This window comes from Toxorhynchites rutilus, chromosome 3 (assembly GCF_029784135.1).
Source record: "Toxorhynchites rutilus septentrionalis strain SRP chromosome 3, ASM2978413v1, whole genome shotgun sequence".
Classification (NCBI taxonomy): Eukaryota; Metazoa; Arthropoda; class Insecta; order Diptera; family Culicidae; genus Toxorhynchites; species Toxorhynchites rutilus.
The window spans coordinates 151,533,973-151,552,763 of NC_073746.1; the positions used below are offsets into that span (position 1 = coordinate 151,533,973).

Genomic DNA, 18,791 nt, shown 5'->3' on the forward strand with positions numbered 1-18,791 from the left:
ATTTCATTAATTGTGATAGAAGCGTAGAAATATTTCCTATCAATTGATGCAAACATCTTTCCGATCTATTAAAAAATGTTTGAGTTAGAGACATTCGAAATCCTTCATTATTTCCTGCATGTTTTGTGCTTAGGTTTTCAATTCATCCCCATATACTCCGGTTAGACGTAGTCCCACGTCAAAGATGTTCACCACCTCGAAAAAACACTCTATGTAAAATATCAGCTTATATCATGACAACTCTACACGAACTGATGATTGCGCCGGCTAGTGACCATTCTATCCTGGATTCCTCGAGTCGAGAAAGACGCACCACGCTAGATACGAGGTACAGACTAGGGGGGCGTTGCTGGTTAATGGTCAGCTGCATCCCAATAGGAAGTATCCCGTGTCGGGCACACGTACAGAGCATTGGAGACAGCAACATCCCAATTACGAAAACACTTGTAATACTAACCTCGAGCCAACCGCGAGTAATCGGTTACATATTACTAACATAGATAATAAGAAAAATTGTCAAAGTATTGAACTCCCGGCCCCGTGAGGCTAACGCCATATGAGCCTTGATAAAAATATATATTTTGGAAAAAAAAAATCAGCTTAATCGGATTTAAGGGAGTGTGGCGCAAAGGGGTCAAAGTTTAACTTCTTTGAAAATTGAAAAATCATCCAAGGGGTCAGTAAAGAAAATCGGGGCTATCGAAAAAAAATATGCCTAATGTCTTAAAATTGCATGAAACGTCGAGATCTAGTGTCATCTCAAAAAAATTTTTTGTCAAAAATCGACACTCTGGGACTCTGGGACTCTGGGAATAGTATGAATAGTATGGTCTTAGGTGTCAATAAAAATAGTTATTTCGATTTTTCATTCGTAACTTGCTGTGAAAGGTTGATTCGCACGATAATATACCTTATCCAAAATATTAGCTTATTCAAACTTCAAACTTTATAAGTGTCACAGACGTTAATTTTTATTTTTTTTGAAAAACGAAAGATCACCGAATATCGGGGTTTAAGAAAAATGATGCCAAAATGTCTTAAACTTGCATTACTCGTCGAGATTAACTGTTATTTCGAAAAAAAATGTCTCAGAGATCTCGACGTTTCAAGTAATTTTAAGACATTTGGCATCAACACTTTTTTTTCGAAAACCCCGAATTCCTCTACTCTGCCCCCTTGGGTGATTTTTCGATTTTCAAAAAACTTAAACTTTGACCGCTTTGCGCCACTCTCCCTTAAGTTCGATCGAGCTGATATTTGACATAGGGTGTTTTTTTCGAGGTAGTGAACATTTTATATAGGATAACTTCTTGATATTTTGGGGTCCATTTTTTCCCATACATTGATTGGTACCCTAATCTACACACACCAAATTAAAAATTTGTGCGCAATATATTTTAAAACTTGGGAGTTTTGGGAGTATGATGTTCATCAAAGGATGCGTTCATTCTATGTACACATAATTTGTATTTTATTAGTAATGAAAAATTCAGCAATTACTTTTCGGACAACCCAATAGATTATTTCAATTTGCTCCCATGATTTCAGACCCAATTGAACTGCGTCAGTTTGGCATGGTTTCAAGCGTTTCGGCTTCGGGAAATTTTCTGTTCGTCGGCACTCAAGACGGGTTTTTGTTCATCAACGATCTGAGTAAGAACATGGCTCAGCTTTATCATGGGAGCATCACTAGACGATACATTTGTTCAATGCAATTCAAGGATAACATTCTTGCTGTGTCGTCGAATGAGATCCACATTCGACTGATTGATTTCAGTGATGGAATGGATGGTGGGTATTATTTTAATTTCTGAATGACGGATAATTTGAGTCTTCCAAAACACACGTAGATAAAGTAAACGACAACATCAAACTGCTGGAAGGTCACACTGAGGGTGTTTGTACCGTGAGGTGGGGCCATGGGGATAGTAAGTTGCTGGTATCTGGAAGCTTCGACAATACCGTTCGGGTGTGGGATACACAAACATGCAGTTGCATAGCGTCGTATCGCAGTGTGGACTCCGTGTTCAGCGCATTGTTTTCGCCAATTCATGAGAATATTATTATCCTCTCTGGAAAAGGTACCACATTGGAATTTGTGGACTACACAAAATACCCAGCAGAAAGTGATATACAAGCAAAGAGTAAGTATGAATTTAATAAATGCACGGATAATCAACCCCTGTTTCCAGAAACAAAACCATCGATCAAGTGGGCTACACAAGAGGACAGAATTGATAAGAAGGCGGCTCGCGATAGGAAACGGGCAGGGAAATCTATGGAGAAGTCGAAGAAATCTGTTTCTTTTGAACAAATTTCGGATGACCGATCTGAGACATCACTACCAGAATCATTGTCCGCTGAGCGTATGGCGCCCCCGAAAGCTGATGACACAGAAACCTGCAGAAAATCAGTAGATCTTCTGTCGGATCATTTGAGAGAAATTAAAATCAAAGAGTTTAAGCCTGTTCAGCTGAAGACAAACATTCCGACTACTTTCCACCTGACAAATCGGGAAATTAATAAGTCTGTGGATATACTTGCTTGCATCACGAAGCTGGCCCACTTCAAGGAACCCGACGAGGACCAGGAGGATACGAACCCAAAGGAGCATAAATATTTCAATGAGAAGCTTTTTACCACGGAGAAGGATTTGAAGGAATTGATAGATGAAGAAAGTGAGTAATGTGACTATAGGATGGTTGTGAGGTTATGGAACCATTTTAATCATGTGTTTTTTTTCAGTTAAGAACCATCACGATTTTCATACGGCATCGATAGGAACAATTCTACTGCCACAGATTGGCTTCCGTCTGAAGGAAGAAATCATTGCGAGAATCGCCTCAAAGACGCTCACAGATCAGCTTGTTGCTTTGGCTCCATCAATTTCTTATCAGTGAGCCACAATCATTGCCCTATAACATAAAGGATAAGCTTTGAATTAATTTTTTGAATGAAATTCTAGATTTTGGCAAAAGTGTTGCGAAGCTTATGCATATCAGTTTCTGGAGAAACAGTACACACTGGCGTCGATTCCATACTTCTTGGCGAGTCATAAGGTAAGTTCGGCTGTAAAAACCCTTCCATCTTCAACATCGTGTTTTTCTCGTGGTGTAGAGTAGAACCCCGATTATCCGCTAGCCAACGGTCCGCGGTGCGGATTATACGCGAAAGCGAGTTCCGAAGTTAATCTTTAGGCCTCACCGAAAGTTATCAGGGAGTGGAGTTAGGAGTCAGGAATTATTTTCTTTTGTTTTTGTCAGGGGCTGTCCACATACCACGTGGACAGAAAAGGCACGAGGAGCCGATCTGGCGTGGAGGTAACATCCATACTTCTCACGCTCAAGATCACGAGTTCAATTCTCACTCCCGACATTCTTCCAAAATGGAAGGTAAAAGTGACGAACCAGCCAGAAGCGTTGAAAGTCACTATAATACAGAAAAAAAAAAAGAAAAGGCACGATTTTAGACTCCCCCTGAGATTTCAGGCAGAATGAGCACTTTTCAAATAAAAAAAAAGTCACAGGAGGGTTGTGTCCGAGACACGACCGCATAGTTCACGTAGGATACCGTTAGGCTATATCTTGATTTTGGAATTTCGAAGAATTACATCATTAAACTCTTTGATAGTAATTTGGTGGCCCTGAAAAGGCCAACTTTGTTTGGTTGTTGGGTATTGTTTATTCACTCCACTAGTGTTTACCAAGTGATGATGACAGAAGTATGGTAAACAGTCGTTGGGTGGTGCGTATCAGATAAAAGATGCCGAAGTGGAATGAGATATGATGAAAACCGCGCTCTGTGACCTTAGACGAGATGCCTCATGTATTATGTATGGATGAAATAAAAAAAAAAAAAAACAGCCCGTTCTCGAGAGAGAACACACCTTGGTTTTTATTAATGAAAATTGGAATAAATCGTTTCATACATCAAGTCATTTTTAACACGACTGCTACCATATACAATTTTTCACTTACACTTGTGCTAAATGCAATATAAAAATGCCCCCGACTTGCATATATTTGCAATGCCGATTTCCCTCGGGAAGCTTGGTTTTGATGTCTCTGTTAGGGAACACATTGCGGTAGGAACAAAAGTTCCCCCTATCACTATGTATTTGAAATGCCGATTTCCCCCAGGCAGCTTGGTTTTGATGTCTCTGTTAGGGAACCCCCGCATGTGTCCAATTTTTCGACCAATTAGAAGTGGATATTTCCGTTAGGATAGGGGTTGAGATTTTTCAATTATTCGATAATTAGTTTCATGACATATATTATTTTATTCAATATAAAAAATTGTTATGGAGTGCCGAAATCGATTGACGCAAAAATTTCATCAATCCATCGTGAAATGACTGAGCAATAAGCGTTTAAAAATGGACAATTTTCACGATGTGCTCGTTTTTCGATTTTCAATTTTTACCCCAATATGTTCCCGAAAGACGTAATCCTACGTCAAAAAATCATTAATAAAAATTAACTTCTTCGTATCAAACTGGTATTTAATGTGAGTGGAAAACTTTGTTTTCTTCATGTGATATAATAATCTCATACAAAAATTCATCTGAAGATAATTTGATATTATAATGATAAGTTTAGCGGGAAACTAATCTCGTATCCAGATGTCGACACCGTACCGTTGTCATCGCGGATACGTTTCATTCCGTTTCCACCGTGAAGTGTATTCGAGAATATTACTTTGTTTTCACAGTATTTTTTTTAATTGAGGGGCTTAGAATGAAAGGGATGTAAGTGATTTGATCGATTTCTCTACATCGACTCTCTCTTTTGGTCATAACTTAGCTGCAAACTCATTCCCAGCTGTAATTGACAATTTGAAAGGAAGTCTGAACCTCATCTATCGAATTCTATAGCAAACTCAAATTGGAATGTTTTTGCAGTTGAGTTATTAATCAAAGAAAACCTTTACGAAGAGAAATCGATCAAGTCACTTACACCCCTTGCATTCTAAGCCCCTCAATTATAATCTTGAATCATTAATTGATAGATATTAATCAACTGTAGCTTGATTTTCCAAGCAGAGTTTTGTATTGCTCTTCATTTTTTCCTGATTTCATTTGTGTTGTCTCTGTTCTCTTCCGCAAACTCTTGCATTAAACGAGGGTCGTTCAAAAAATAAGTTTCAGTGCCTCAGAATTCGCGGAAAAATAAAGTTAGGACAAAAAACAAGGTGATTTTCGAAATTTACGTTTTACTTTCTATTTTTCTACATAATCGCCGTAGCGTTCGAGGCATTTTTCATAGCGTGGCGCGGGTTTTATTATTCCGAGCGCGAAGTGCGTAGCGTCCAACTTTTTGAAGTACGATCTAACTGCGTCGCGATTTTCTTCAGTGTTATCGAATCGTTGACAGCCGAACGCCGAACACCGGGAATAAAGGATAGTCGCTAGGAGCGAGGTCTGGGGAGTAAGGAGGATGCTCGAACACAGTCCATTTGAATTTTTTCAATTGCTCTTTAGTTACGCGAGCAGAATGGGACCGCGCATAATCGTGGATGAGGAACACTCCTTTCGCCAATAAACCTGGCCTTTTGTTCTTAATCGGTCCAAAACTTCACAATAGTACAGTGATGAAACAGGCTAGCCTTTCTCGAAATATTCTATAAGTCATGTTTTTGGCATTTTTACACAATTTCGAGAACTTAGTCATAACATCCAGCTGCTTCGTGTTTTAAATCATTTATTTAATTATAACAACCAAATCATCTTCAGACATCAAAGCTGTCAGACATATCCGTTTAACATGCAACTAAACCGTAAGCGTAAGTCGACACTCTAAAAAATTTTTAATCATCTGGTATATTGTGTGTTGAGAATATTTCAGGGCGTGATAGATCATTGAGGATCAATGAAATTGAGTATCAAATTGAACTAAGCTGGTGGTTGGACTTTTATAGAGTTGTTTATTTTTAGTCATAGTCATTTTTTGTCACCGAACTTCTATAGATTTGAGCTATGTACGAGGACAGTCCGATAAGTACTTTGCATACAAAAAAAAAACAAAATTTTTGGAGAAGTTGCCGTTTACGAGAAATGCACTACACGATAAGTAATTTTTCTTGCGATACTGACATCATCGGGCGATGAGGCTATGTACTTATCGGACCGCCCTCGTATGTCGAAAACAAGTTTGAAATCAAAAAGTAAGTTTACCTCACATTTTCTTGTGAATAAGTAATTTATCAAAAATTTTAAACCACTTCTAATTTTTTTTCTTGAAATTTGTGGGTTTTACTATTTAATTCTTTCATCCACCTAATCAATCAAACTACTCTATGATTTGTATTTGATACTAAGCACCAAACAAATTCTTTTACTTTTACTGTAATTTCGTTCTAAGCATCTACAAAAACCACGAAATCTACTCCATTGTGACTAAGTATACTAATTCGAAGCCTGACGTATGTTGACACAAAAACCAAGGAACGCATAAATAACTTGCACAAACAATTTGCGTTCAAAATATTGCAGTCGAACAATAGATTCCTTTTTCATCTCTTTATCTCTTATCAATTTCTTAAGCAATTGTTCAGCCGAGTTATAAAAAATCTACCCATAATGGAATTAATACAATGTATCAATTGAATTCCAAAATGAAGTCGCGTTTTAATCAATCTAAGCGTTTTTATTTTCAGAATTTATATCTTTTTTGGGATCTCACGAAATAACTTGTTTGGAATAAAATTGGTGCAATAAGAAAAAGGTTCGGTCTCAAAGAACGAATCATACTGCAGTATGACAGTTTTATTTTGGTTGATCAAAACATTAATGTTTGTTATGTTTTTGAGGGTAAATGACAACAACTTCTAAAAACCACTAACTTTAAAAAAAAAACTTCTGAAATATTCCTGAAATTTACAGACAACGTAAATGTGAGGGCACTTTTGAGTTGTGAATTATTTTAGTTCCTATTCAGAACAAGTTTTAGATATGTATAGTTCACAACTATGAATACTTTTGAATCTGTAATAGTTGGTTTCATGATACGCGTAAAGTCCCACCCTGAGAGATCCTCGATAATCATCCTGTCCCTGTAATCAATATTAACCGATCGATTTACACAATTTCGGATCCTTTCGTTTCACATGCTCTATTATTAACGGTAAAACCCGACCGTTCACAATTATTTTCAAAATATTGTGAAAATAATATCAACGGTATGAGAAAAATATATGTGTTAAATAATATGGCTGATCGACCGCTTGATCAATTAAAATTACTCAGATTGAGCGGGAGTGTGAAAAAGTGTGAAAATTCTTGTGCATCCAGAACAGATTTAATTTATTTTTGAATATAAATGTGAATGCATTCTTTTTGAAAATTTACGTGGCCATTATTCCTACTCCCTCCCCCCTCACCGTGGACAACCCCGGACATTGTCGTCAAGCTCTAGAATATATGTGACTATAGTGCAAGTCAGAAGTGTTTCTTTGACGAAAAATTTGCCAGCCATTCTGATGGGACATGACGTATGTAGCATAAACATTAAACAACAAGACTCCGCCACAAGTACTTTATTCTTCATGAACATCATTTTTCATTTTGAAATAATATTGATGAACATGCGGTTAGAGGAGACGCTACAAATACAAGTGCGCTCGATGGATTTTCATGTGTATCATATGATGATTCGACATGGTCAAGACAACGCCATTCTACGATGTTGCGAGCTCTGCCAATAATGTATGGTCCATTCAGCATTTATGAATTTGACCGTCCATTTTGATGATGGCAAGTGCGTATTTTTAATCAACGAGACAACGATTGAAAGAAACGAATATTGATTTTCTTTATTTCATCTATATACTTTTTGACAAAAAATGTATTACTTTTTTCTCTTTACACTTACTTTTAAGAGATCGAACATGTCAGTTACCTTTATGAAATATATTGAATAAAGAAACATCATATAAACATTCGATCCATTTTTTTTCATTTGTTTTTTATCGATCACCTTCGATCAATTTTATAGATCGTTAAACCAATCAAACATACTTACAATATATTAGTTATGCTTTATTTAACAGCCAAAATATTCACTAGAAATAATTTATATGGCAGAACAACGTTCGCCGAGTCAGCTAGTATTAGTATATTAGGTGGTTCAACACTCCTTACACTTTTCTAAGGGGGGCCGCCATAGAAATGAAACACAAATTTCTGCATTACTCGAACTAATCAAGCAAATGGAACCAAATTTGGCATATGGAGGTTTTAGGGGGCAATAAATGTTTTTATGGTGGTCTTATACTTCTTTCCCCTAAAGAAGGGAGAGAGGATGCTGAACAACTCGAGAACTAATCAAACAAATGGAATGAAACTTAGCATATAGAGGTGTTAGGGATCGATAAACGTTTCGTTTCAAATGGAGCCAAACTTGAGATGGGAAATGAAAATGGGAAAATTCGAAAAATTTAATTCGCATGTGTTCTACAATTACATATTGACAAGCGTTGTTAGTCCATTTGATGTTTGCGGTAACGAAATAGATCTTCGTTTGAAAGTCATCTTCTATCTATGTTGGTACTGGCAGCTCTGCTGGTAACGATTCTGTAACGATTGAGGCGGGCTGTCATGGAAGTTGTCAAAGTGACAGTCCAAACGGGACGAAATAACGGAACAGCACATCATACAAGTTTCATTCGCATTCTAAAAGCCACAAGCACATGTAGTGAATTAAAAGAGTGAACTATATTAAAACTTATATTTCTAAAGTAAAACTATTGAGACTTACAGCTAGTAAAACTTAAGTCTATACTAAAGTTATATAGGCATAAAAGTTGTAAGTAGCACATTGATACGATGAAACTTAACCTAACGTAAAAATATACATACAGATTCCGCGTGTGAATGCCTATATTAAGGTTAGGATAGGGCGCTGTTCCATCCATGCAACCGATTTTTGTGAGTATAGCTCAAGAATTTATATGAATCAAAACTAATTTAATAAAATTATAGCAAAAGCTACATTACAACTAAACGGAATTTCGTAATTTGCTCGACGAAATCGAACAAAGGATCGCGCCTAACCTAACTACCGCAACATTCTTTTGAAAAATCGACCGCAGTTGACCTCGTCGATATGAATCAAACTCCAAAGAAAGTGATTCCAGAGAAGCCCTGCGACTATACATTGCAAGACGCACAAACGCTCGACGAGAATCGGACAGATTGCGTACAGTGCGACCGCCGGAACGGCGATGAAAGTATGGTGCAGTGTGATGGTTGTCAGTTATGGTGGCATTTCTCGTGTGCTGGCGTTTCCGGTTCGATCAAGGATCGATCATGGTCATGCACTAAATGCCATGTGGACTGCCGAGAGAGTATCGCATCTACGTCCCGAAGATCGCGAATGTCTAATAAATCAGCAAAAGTAAATTTACAGCTTGAGAAGCTGGAGAAGCTCCAAGCCATCGAAACCAAGTTCGTCGAAGAAAAATATAAATTGCTCGAGTCTCATCTGGAGCCTGAAGACGAACACGGTAGTGTCCTGAGCAAGCGTAGCCGGACTAGCAAGCAGAGTAGGCTTTCTCGTATCGCAACTTGGGTGAGTAAATGTGCAGAGCAGGAGGAGGAAGCAGAGGTTCCTACATCGAAGGACGCCACTCCAATGCCGCCAGTGCCTCCCACATACGTGAACGCCGTTGCAGTAAGCAGTCATATTCCGCACCAGCAGCAGCTACCGGTTAACGATATACATCAGAGTCCCTTGGAACGTCCATCGCTGCCTAAGCAACGTTCTGCGCCTCCCTCAATGATCTTCGTGCCGGAATTTGGAAAATCGGAAACAGATCCGAAACAGTATGAACAACCAACAAGACATGCTGTTTTCAACAGAATAGCAGAAACAGTTCCTCTGGCACAATCTACCCCAGGACCTGTGCAACTCATCGAGCAGCATCCCACCTTGGAAGCGACCAACGTTCCTGCGCTACTGATTAATTCACCTGATCCTGAACGTGTATCAACCGATTCGCCAGCAATAATGCCAGTATTCGTGAGAGCTCGTGAACCGGAGTCAGCATTGCCGCCCCCAACCACATTCGCATCAGCTCCTGCAGCCCTTGGACCCGAGTTGGCTCCTCCACCACCGGTTCCAGCGGTGAACCCGTTTATCACAACTGTACCACAAACTCACCTCGCATCTTTACCAAGAGAAGTATCTTTCCCTGTGCCACCAGGTAGGTCAGATAATAATCCGATGCAAACGAATATACCACCAAACATCAACGATGTGAACATTGAACATCTAATGAAACAATTCGGTAGTATTGCTTTGTCACCCTCGCAATCGCCATTGTTTAACATGAATTTAGCCACCTTTGCCCCTACCCCCTCGCAGTTAGCCGCCAGGCAAGTCATGCCGCGGGATTTACCCCTATTTTCTGGAAATCCAGCTGATTGGCCAGTTTTTATGAGTAGCTTTATAAACACAACATTAACTTGTGGGTTCTCAAGCGCTGAAAACATTTGCCGCCTTCAACGTAGCCTGAAGGGCGCCGCATACGAAGCTGTTCAAAGCCGTTTGCTCCTTCCTGAATCCGTCCCCCATATCATGGAGACGCTTCAGTTGCTTTACGGTCGGCCTGAACTACTAATATCAGCCCTCCTGGAAAAGGTGCGAGCAACGCCTCCGCCTAAAATGGAAAGATTCCAAACCATCATTGACTTTGGAATGTCTATTCAAACTCTATGCGATCATTTAGAAGTCGCCGGTCAAAGCACACATCTGTCAAACCCCTCTCTTCTCGCGGAACTCGTCGCCAAACTTCCCCCTCATCTTCAAATGGAGTGGGGTTCGTATCTTCAGGGATTCCCTGAAGTTAATCTTAAAACCTTTGGATATTTTATGTCGAGTGTAGTGAAAGCTGTGAGCAAAGTGACCGTATATGCCAACAGCAGTGTGAAATCAGGTGCAATCGTGAAGAATACTATGCACACAAAAGGAAATATGAACACGCATCAAGGTGATATGGAAGACAGTGCTAGTATCCCGTCGTTTACCAACCGAGAGGAGGCAAGGCCATGTCCAGCTTGTAAAGATACCGGTCATCGGATCCAGAACTGTTCAACCTTCACATCCCTTTCTGTCGCGGACCGTTGGAAGTATGTGCAATCCGGTGGACTGTGTCGAAACTGTTTGAACGCTCACGGCAGAAGAAGTTGTAGAAAACCGTCCAACTGCGGAATAAACGGATGTGAGTTCCGCCATCATCCACTTCTACATTCATCGCGTAGTAGTTCAGATGTAAAGGCCTTAGTAAATACTGCAGAAAATCATTCACATCGATTAGTGAAACAGACACTACTTTTCAGGATAATACCTGTCACATTACATGGACCCAAAGGAGCTGTGGACACCTTCGCGTTCTTAGACGATGGTTCATCCTTGACACTAATCGAAGATAGTTTAGCTAGGGAGCTTGGCGTAGATGGTGTAACGATGCCTCTATGCCTATTGTGGACTGCCAACGTAACCAGAGTGGAGAAAGAATCGCAGTTGATATCACTGGCCGTTTCTTCAACTGGAGGAAGGAAATTTACTTTGGAGGAGGTTCAAACGGTTAAAGAATTGTCGCTACCCACGCAGTCACTATCGTATGAATATCTCTCGAAGCAGTATACTCATCTTAAAGGAATACCTGTCATAAGCTATTCAAAAGCTGTTCCAAAACTTCTAATTGGAGTCAACAACTTGAACTTGATGGTTCCACTGAAAATTCGCGAAGGATCCAGACAAGAGCCAATCGCCACGAAAACGAGACTTGGTTGGTGTATCTACGGAGGCAGAGCAAGCAACGGTCAAAAATTATCTGTCAATTGCCATGCTTGCGGATGTGAGTCAGATCAAGCTCTTCATGACATCGTCAAGGAATTCGTTACCATGGATGAAGTCGGAGTTTTACCTGGGACTCCACTATTGTCGAAATCCGATGAACGTGCTCAACAATTGTTGCAGGATACTACAGTTCGAGTAGGCAGTCATTTTGAAACCGGCCTACTTTGGAAGTTCGACCATATAGAATTGCCGGATAGCTATAATATGGCTCTACGTCGACTTGAATGCTTGGAGAGAAGAATGCATCGTAATCCAGATCTGAAGCAGGTTTTACAACGACAATTGGAAGACTACCAATCCAAAGGCTACGCCCATCGAGCAACCGAAAAAGAACTGAACAGCGCAGACTTGCGACGGGTATGGTATTTGCCACTAGGAGCTGTAGTGAACCCTCGGAAGCCCACAAAGGTACGCATGATTTGGGATGCTAGAGCGGCCGTAAACGGAATTTCTCTCAATTCCGTTCTATTAAAGGGCCCAGATCAGCTGATATCACTTCCCGGTGTACTCGTACGCTTCCGCCAGTTCAACGTAGCCGTTTCGGCTGACATAAGAGAAATGTTCCATCAAATTCTCATACGGAAGGAAGATCGCAACTCTCAAAGATTTCTTTGGCGCAATAATCCCTCCGAGACTCCCGATGTGTTCCTCATGGATGTAGCGACCTTTGGCTCCACGTGCTCACCGGCATCAGCGCAATTCATCAAAAACAAGAACGCCGCAGAATTCAAAGAACTGTATCCGCGAGCTGTTGAAGGTATAGTGAAGAACCACTACGTGGACGACTCTCTGGAGAGCTACGAGTCCGTGGAAGACGCTATTAAAGTATCACGGGAAATGCGCCTCGTCCATGAGCAAGGTGGCTTCGAGCTGAGGAACTGGCTGTCCAATAACAACGCGGTTTTGGAAGGTTTGGGTGAAACAAACCTCGGGGAAGATAAATCGTTTGCGGCGGATAAACACAATGACCCCGAACGAGTTCTTGGTCTCCTGTGGTCAACACAAGAAGATACCTTCAGTTTCGCAACCGAGATGAAGCAGGAAATTGTTGACTTGCTCAACAGCAATGAAAGTCCTACGAAAAGACAGCTGCTAAGATGTTTGATGTCGCTTTTCGATCCGCTAGGTCTGCTAAGTCTGTTTGTAGTACACGGGAAGATCTTACTGCAAGAGGTGTGGAGATCTGGAACACATTGGGATGAAAAAGTGAAGAATGAGCTACACCAAAGGTGGAAAAAATGGATCAACCTGTTAGTCGACGTTCGTGACCTGAAAATACCTCGCTGCTACTTCCCAGGCGCAACTCATCAGCGCTACAGGGATCTACAACTCCACATATTCGTGGACGCCAGTGAATCTGCGTATTGTGCGGCGGCGTATTTCCGAACTCTGAACCCTGACGGATTACCGGAATGCATACTGGTTGCGGCGAAGACAAAGGTTACCCCCTTGAAGACCCAATCAGTACCACGGTTAGAGCTTTTGGCCGCAGTTCTTGGGGGTCGATTAGCACAGTTCATCAACGAAAACCACACACTATCCATCACCAGGAAAGTCCTGTGGAGTGACTCAGCTACCGTATTAGCCTGGCTACGGTCTGACCATCGTCGCTACAAACAATTTGTCGCCTGCAGAATCGGAGAATTGCTGACCATCTCCGATGTAACGAACTGGCGTTGGGTTCCCTCTAAGCAAAATCCGGCGGACCTTGCGACAAAGTGGGGAAATGGACCAGATCTGTCTGCAAACAGTGTTTGGTTCAAGGGCCCCTCGTTTCTACGGCTGGCAGAAACAGAATGGCCGAAAGAAAACCTGTCCAGCAAACAAACTGACGAAGAGTTACGTCCCTGTTATGCTCATAAAGCAAATCCGATTCCCGAACGCTTGGTCGAAATGGAACGTTTCTCTAAACTAACCAGAGCCATTCGTGCTGTAGCCTATGTATACCGATTCATAGGAAATTTGAAACAAAATATTGTTGGAAAAGAACGTTTAGCAGGTCCATTGACATCCGAAGAGCTCCAAAAAGCGGAAAACCTTTTAATCCGTGAGGCACAGTGGCAAAGATATCCGGATGAGATGATGGTGCTGATACGCAATAGGACAAAGCCGATCTACGAAAAAACAGGCGTAGGAAAAAACAGTTCTCTGTATCAACTTTGCCCCACTTTAGATGAGCAAGGTATTCTTCGAGTGGATGGCAGAATCGGAGCGGCACCAAATGTAGAGAAGGATACCAAATACCCCATAATTCTACCGAGCAATCATCCGCTGACATATTTGGTTTTAGATAACTATCATCGTAGATATCATCACGGTAACTCAGAAACAGTAGTGAACGAGGTTCGGCAGCATTATCATGTATCAGCACTCCGGTCGGCAGTCAGAAAAGTAGCGAAAGCATGCCAGTGGTGTCGAGTTCACAAGAGCCAACCGAATATTCCACGTATGGCACCGTTGCCTCTCGCAAGGATTGCGTCGTTTGTACGACCGTTTACGTATATTGGTTTGGATTTTTTTGGACCCCTGACGGTGAAGATTGGAAGGAGCAATGCAAAACGCTGGATAGCTCTGTTCACGTGTTTGACAATACGTGCAGTTCATGTTGAAGTGGCTCATAGCTTATCAACGGATTCCTGCATGAAATGTATTCGTCGGTTCATCTGTCGCCGAGGATCACCAGCCGAGATTTATTCGGATAACGGGACAAATTTTCAAGGCGCTGATAGACTACTTAAGGAACAAGTTGAGAAAATGGCTGTAACGTTCACAGGTACCGCTACCAAGTGGATATTCAATCCTCCTAGCACTCCCCACATGGGTGGTGCTTGGGAGAGGATGGTTCGTTCGATCAAAACGGCCGTGGAAACGGCGTACAACAATAATCGGAAGCTGGATGATGAGGCGTTGGAGACTTTCATGGTTGAGGCAGAAGCTATTGTGAACAGCCGTCCTCTAACATATCTACCACTTACATCAGAAGAGAATGAGGCGCTCACGCCGAACCATTTTCTTCTAGGCAACTCAAGCGGTGCACGGCAGCCGCCCATCGAAGCTACAAATTCGGCGGAAGCTATACGTTCATCATGGAACCAAATACAACACCAGCTCGACATATTCTGGAGAAGGTGGATTAAAGAGTACCTTCCGACGCTGACTAAGCGGCCGAAGTGGTGCGGCGAAGCAAAGGAAATAGCTGAAGGACAGTTGGTGTTGGTTGTAGGCGAAGGAAATCGTAAATGAGTGGACGAAAGGTCGGGTCGTTCAAGTTATTAAAGGGGTAGACGGAAGAGCTCGGCAAGCTATCATACAAACTGCGAGGGGGCTCGTGCGTAGGTCGGTGGCTAGGTTGGCTGTACTGGAGGTTGATGTGGTTGGTAAAACTGGACCTGGTGGCCAGTGTTACGGGGGAGAGAGTGTTGGTACTGGCAGCTCTGCTGGTAACGATTCTGTAACGATTGAGGCGGGCTGTCATGGAAGTTGTCAAAGTGACAGTCCAAACGGGACGAAATAACGGAACAGCACATCATACAAGTTTCATTCGCATTCTAAAAGCCACAAGCACATGTAGTGAATTAAAAGAGTGAACTATATTAAAACTTATATTTCTAAAGTAAAACTATTGAGACTTACAGCTAGTAAAACTTAAGTCTATACTAAAGTTATATAGGCATAAAAGTTGTAAGTAGCACATTGATACGATGAAACTTAACCTAACGTAAAAATATACATACAGATTCCGCGTGTGAATGCCTATATTAAGGTTAGGATAGGGCGCTGTTCCATCCATGCAACCGATTTTTGTGAGTATAGCTCAAGAATTTATATGAATCAAAACTAATTTAATAAAATTATAGCAAAAGCTACATTACAACTAAACGGAATTTCGTAATTTGCTCGACGAAATCGAACAAAGGATCGCGCCTAACCTAACTACCGCAACAATCTATATAAATAAAAATGGATCGTCGAATGTGTTGTCTTCATTCTATCATATTTTCCGTATCAAACATTTATTCCATGTAGCGGAGAAACATGTTATTTGTAAGTGGATGAAAAATCTTGCACGAGAATTGTGTCTGAAAATAATCTGATATGACAATGTCAAGTTTCGGTAGAAGTACTGAAATTTTATAGCAAAAAATAATTTTAAAGGGTAGATTAGAAAATCAATCAATGAACAGTTCTGCGATTGGACTCATGAACGTGTGCTTAGTAAGAAAACGTGGATTTGATAACCAAAAATAAATTTAGGGTGGGGCGAAGTTTGCCGGGTCAGCTTGTGAAAAAAAATTAACATACGGATCAAGGAATGTTCATTATCTTAATTATACGGAAGTACAACACCAGATCGTATTCAACGGTCAGCATCATGAATGACAAGTTTTTATTCGAAAATTGTTTTGCAGCAAACCGGAAATGTTTCAAAAGGCCTAGCATCCGGAGATAGACAAGGTGCTATACATCTTGTTTCTTAAAAAAAACGCCAATATCCCCAAGAGCAGGACTGGCATGATGATTGTTGCGTGGACGTAGTAATAGCTTCTACTCATGTTAATTGGAAGATTCAACAATCATCGAATTTTTAAGAATCTTAACGAGCTGTCTGCTTACGACAAGGGCTGGTTTTTGATCAACTTGTCTCTTGTGTTCTCGATAAATCCTCGAAACAATATGGCACAGAGAAACTACGAAAGAATGATGAAGCAATATTTTATAAGCTTTTGTTTCCCAACATCTCCAACCAATGTACTAGCATGTGAAACAGATATATTATGACTATCTTTCTTAGTTCTTAGATGAAGCAAAAAATTTCATGATTATGTGAAATACATCAATATTCCATACACGATATTCTGGATTGCACAAGCGTTTGATGATGTGGTCCCGTGGCCGAGTGGTTAGCGTAACTAGTCCCTACAGAATATATTCAAGGCGTGTTATCCGGCATAGAAATTTCAACTAATTACAAATAAAAATCACGCAAGTAATACTAAGTTGAGGCAGCGAAGTTTTTCTAGGAACGTTAGTGCCATTTAACACATTAAGGACCGCACGTTTTGGGGCAAACTTGAACGCTTCATTTGTTCCACGACTGAGATCGTTCCCTCTGATGTGGATGAGACGAAGGCGAGCCATCGGTAGCCCTTGTAAGATTCGTGGAAAACCAAGGATTTAACCTTCAAGTGTAGAAAACATGGGTTGTTTCGTGATCCATCCGTAACAGATGGAACGAGAAACACGAGAAATCTCGTGAGCGGTCCGCAATGTGTTAAGAAGAAGAAGAAGAAGAAGGAGTCTGATGATGTTGAAGACGATTTGTCATTATCCGTATTTTATGAAAGGCTGAAGAGCATTACGAATTAAATTCATCAAATGAGTATATATGGCGAAGAAGACGCATAGTTTGATATCCTTGAAGACAAATGCATCGTAGAGAAAGTGCTCGAACCATCATTCTGATATTGATATTGATATTTCCCGGAATATGGTTTCTTTATCGTATCATCAGTGTTCGTTCTTCACAGGGATCCTATTAATTTATTCACCCTTGGGGCACATAAAACATAAAATAGTAACAGTATCTTCTAGTAAACTAGCATACGAGTTACCATTTTTGCTATGCAATCGAAACTGGTGTACAGGGTCATCGAAATTTAGACAGCAAAAGTCGCGGTTTTATTCAAAAGAACTTTTGTTCAAATCATAAATGGCATGAAATTCTACGGCAATTATTCTTGTGATTTTTAGCGATTTTAAATCTCATCCTAAATACGATGAAAGATTCGGTGTGTTGTATATGCCTTGAAAAAGGAAAATACTATGTTTCAATAATTCATGAATCGAGGAAACGTGCAGGAAAAAATAAAAATTTCATGTGAAATACTAAAAAAATCTTTGAAAATTGAATTTTGAAATAGCAATAAAACAGCGATTTCGGTCCTGCAGAATAGACTAACAGCTCAATAACGCAAAGGTGTTTTTGTTTGCAGATCGCCGAAGCCATAGATTATCTCTGCAAAAACAAGTACTTCCGCGAAGCGTGGGTCATTTGCAGGATGCGCAAAGCCAGCGATGATCCCGTTCTGGAGCAGGTTGCCAACGAGTGGGCACAATATTTGGAAAGTGTTGGTAATATGGAGGGAGCGGCACTCATGTAAGTAGTGATTCGTTGTTTCCCTTTCTTGTTTTCAATTTGGATTTTTTCCCTCCCAGATGGACCGCATCGAAGAAGTACAAAAATGCGGTGGCAGTATTGTCCAAGCGGAAGGAACTGACCGAGGATATTCAGCGTGCCATTGATGTGTTGAATGGGAAACTACAAGAGACGGAGGAGTGAAAGAAGAATTTGAGTCGTTAAGTTTTTTTCTGTACGTTGATGCCAAAGTTGCAGGAAGGTTATTTTGTTGTTTAATTTCAACTGTTGAACTGAATAAATACCGGACTACGATTCCAAGAATTATATTCCAACTCTTTTTTCGATATTCGTTTTAGATTGGATTCTATTCATCTATTAGGTTGGGGAAAAGTAATCCATTATTTTTCTCGTGAAATTTGAAACTCTTTTTAATATGTTTTGGATTGTTCGATTTGTGTCAAATATGCATCGCTCGGTGCCATGTTCGGACTATATGGTGGAAGCATTAAAACATCCCAATTAAGCTCCCGGAGTTGTGTGGCCTTGCGTTGTCCTGATGGAACACAAAACCTCTTCTGTTGGCCAATGCTGGATGTTTCTCATCAATCGGTCCATTTGTTGACAGTAGGAATAATTAATTACGTTTTTTCCATCCTAATATAATACACTCTGTCCAACTTCTATAGGACCACTCTGATTATATTTCGTTACAACGCAAACAATTAGAATTTCAACAAGATACATTCATACATTGTAGAATGCTTGGAATAAAGTATATTTAACGTCAATTTCGT

At 40.5% G+C, this 18,791-nt stretch overlaps 1 protein-coding gene across 1 annotated transcript in view; it reads left to right on the plus strand.

Moving 5' to 3' along the window:
- LOC129774730 (protein rigor mortis) overlaps positions 1-18,321 on the plus strand; it is a 41,111-nt gene extending 22,790 nt beyond the window's left edge. Inside the window, exons 6-12 of the mRNA XM_055778643.1 lie at positions 1,549-1,791; positions 1,851-2,144; positions 2,193-2,678; positions 2,746-2,896; positions 2,966-3,059; positions 17,852-18,015; positions 18,075-18,321. Of these exons, the coding sequence (XP_055634618.1) occupies positions 1,549-1,791; positions 1,851-2,144; positions 2,193-2,678; positions 2,746-2,896; positions 2,966-3,059; positions 17,852-18,015; positions 18,075-18,198 (1,556 nt within the window). The 3' untranslated portion in view covers positions 18,199-18,321. The remainder of the gene's footprint in view (positions 1-1,548; positions 1,792-1,850; positions 2,145-2,192; positions 2,679-2,745; positions 2,897-2,965; positions 3,060-17,851; positions 18,016-18,074) is intronic.
- The last annotated feature ends 470 nt before the right edge of the window (positions 18,322-18,791 follow it).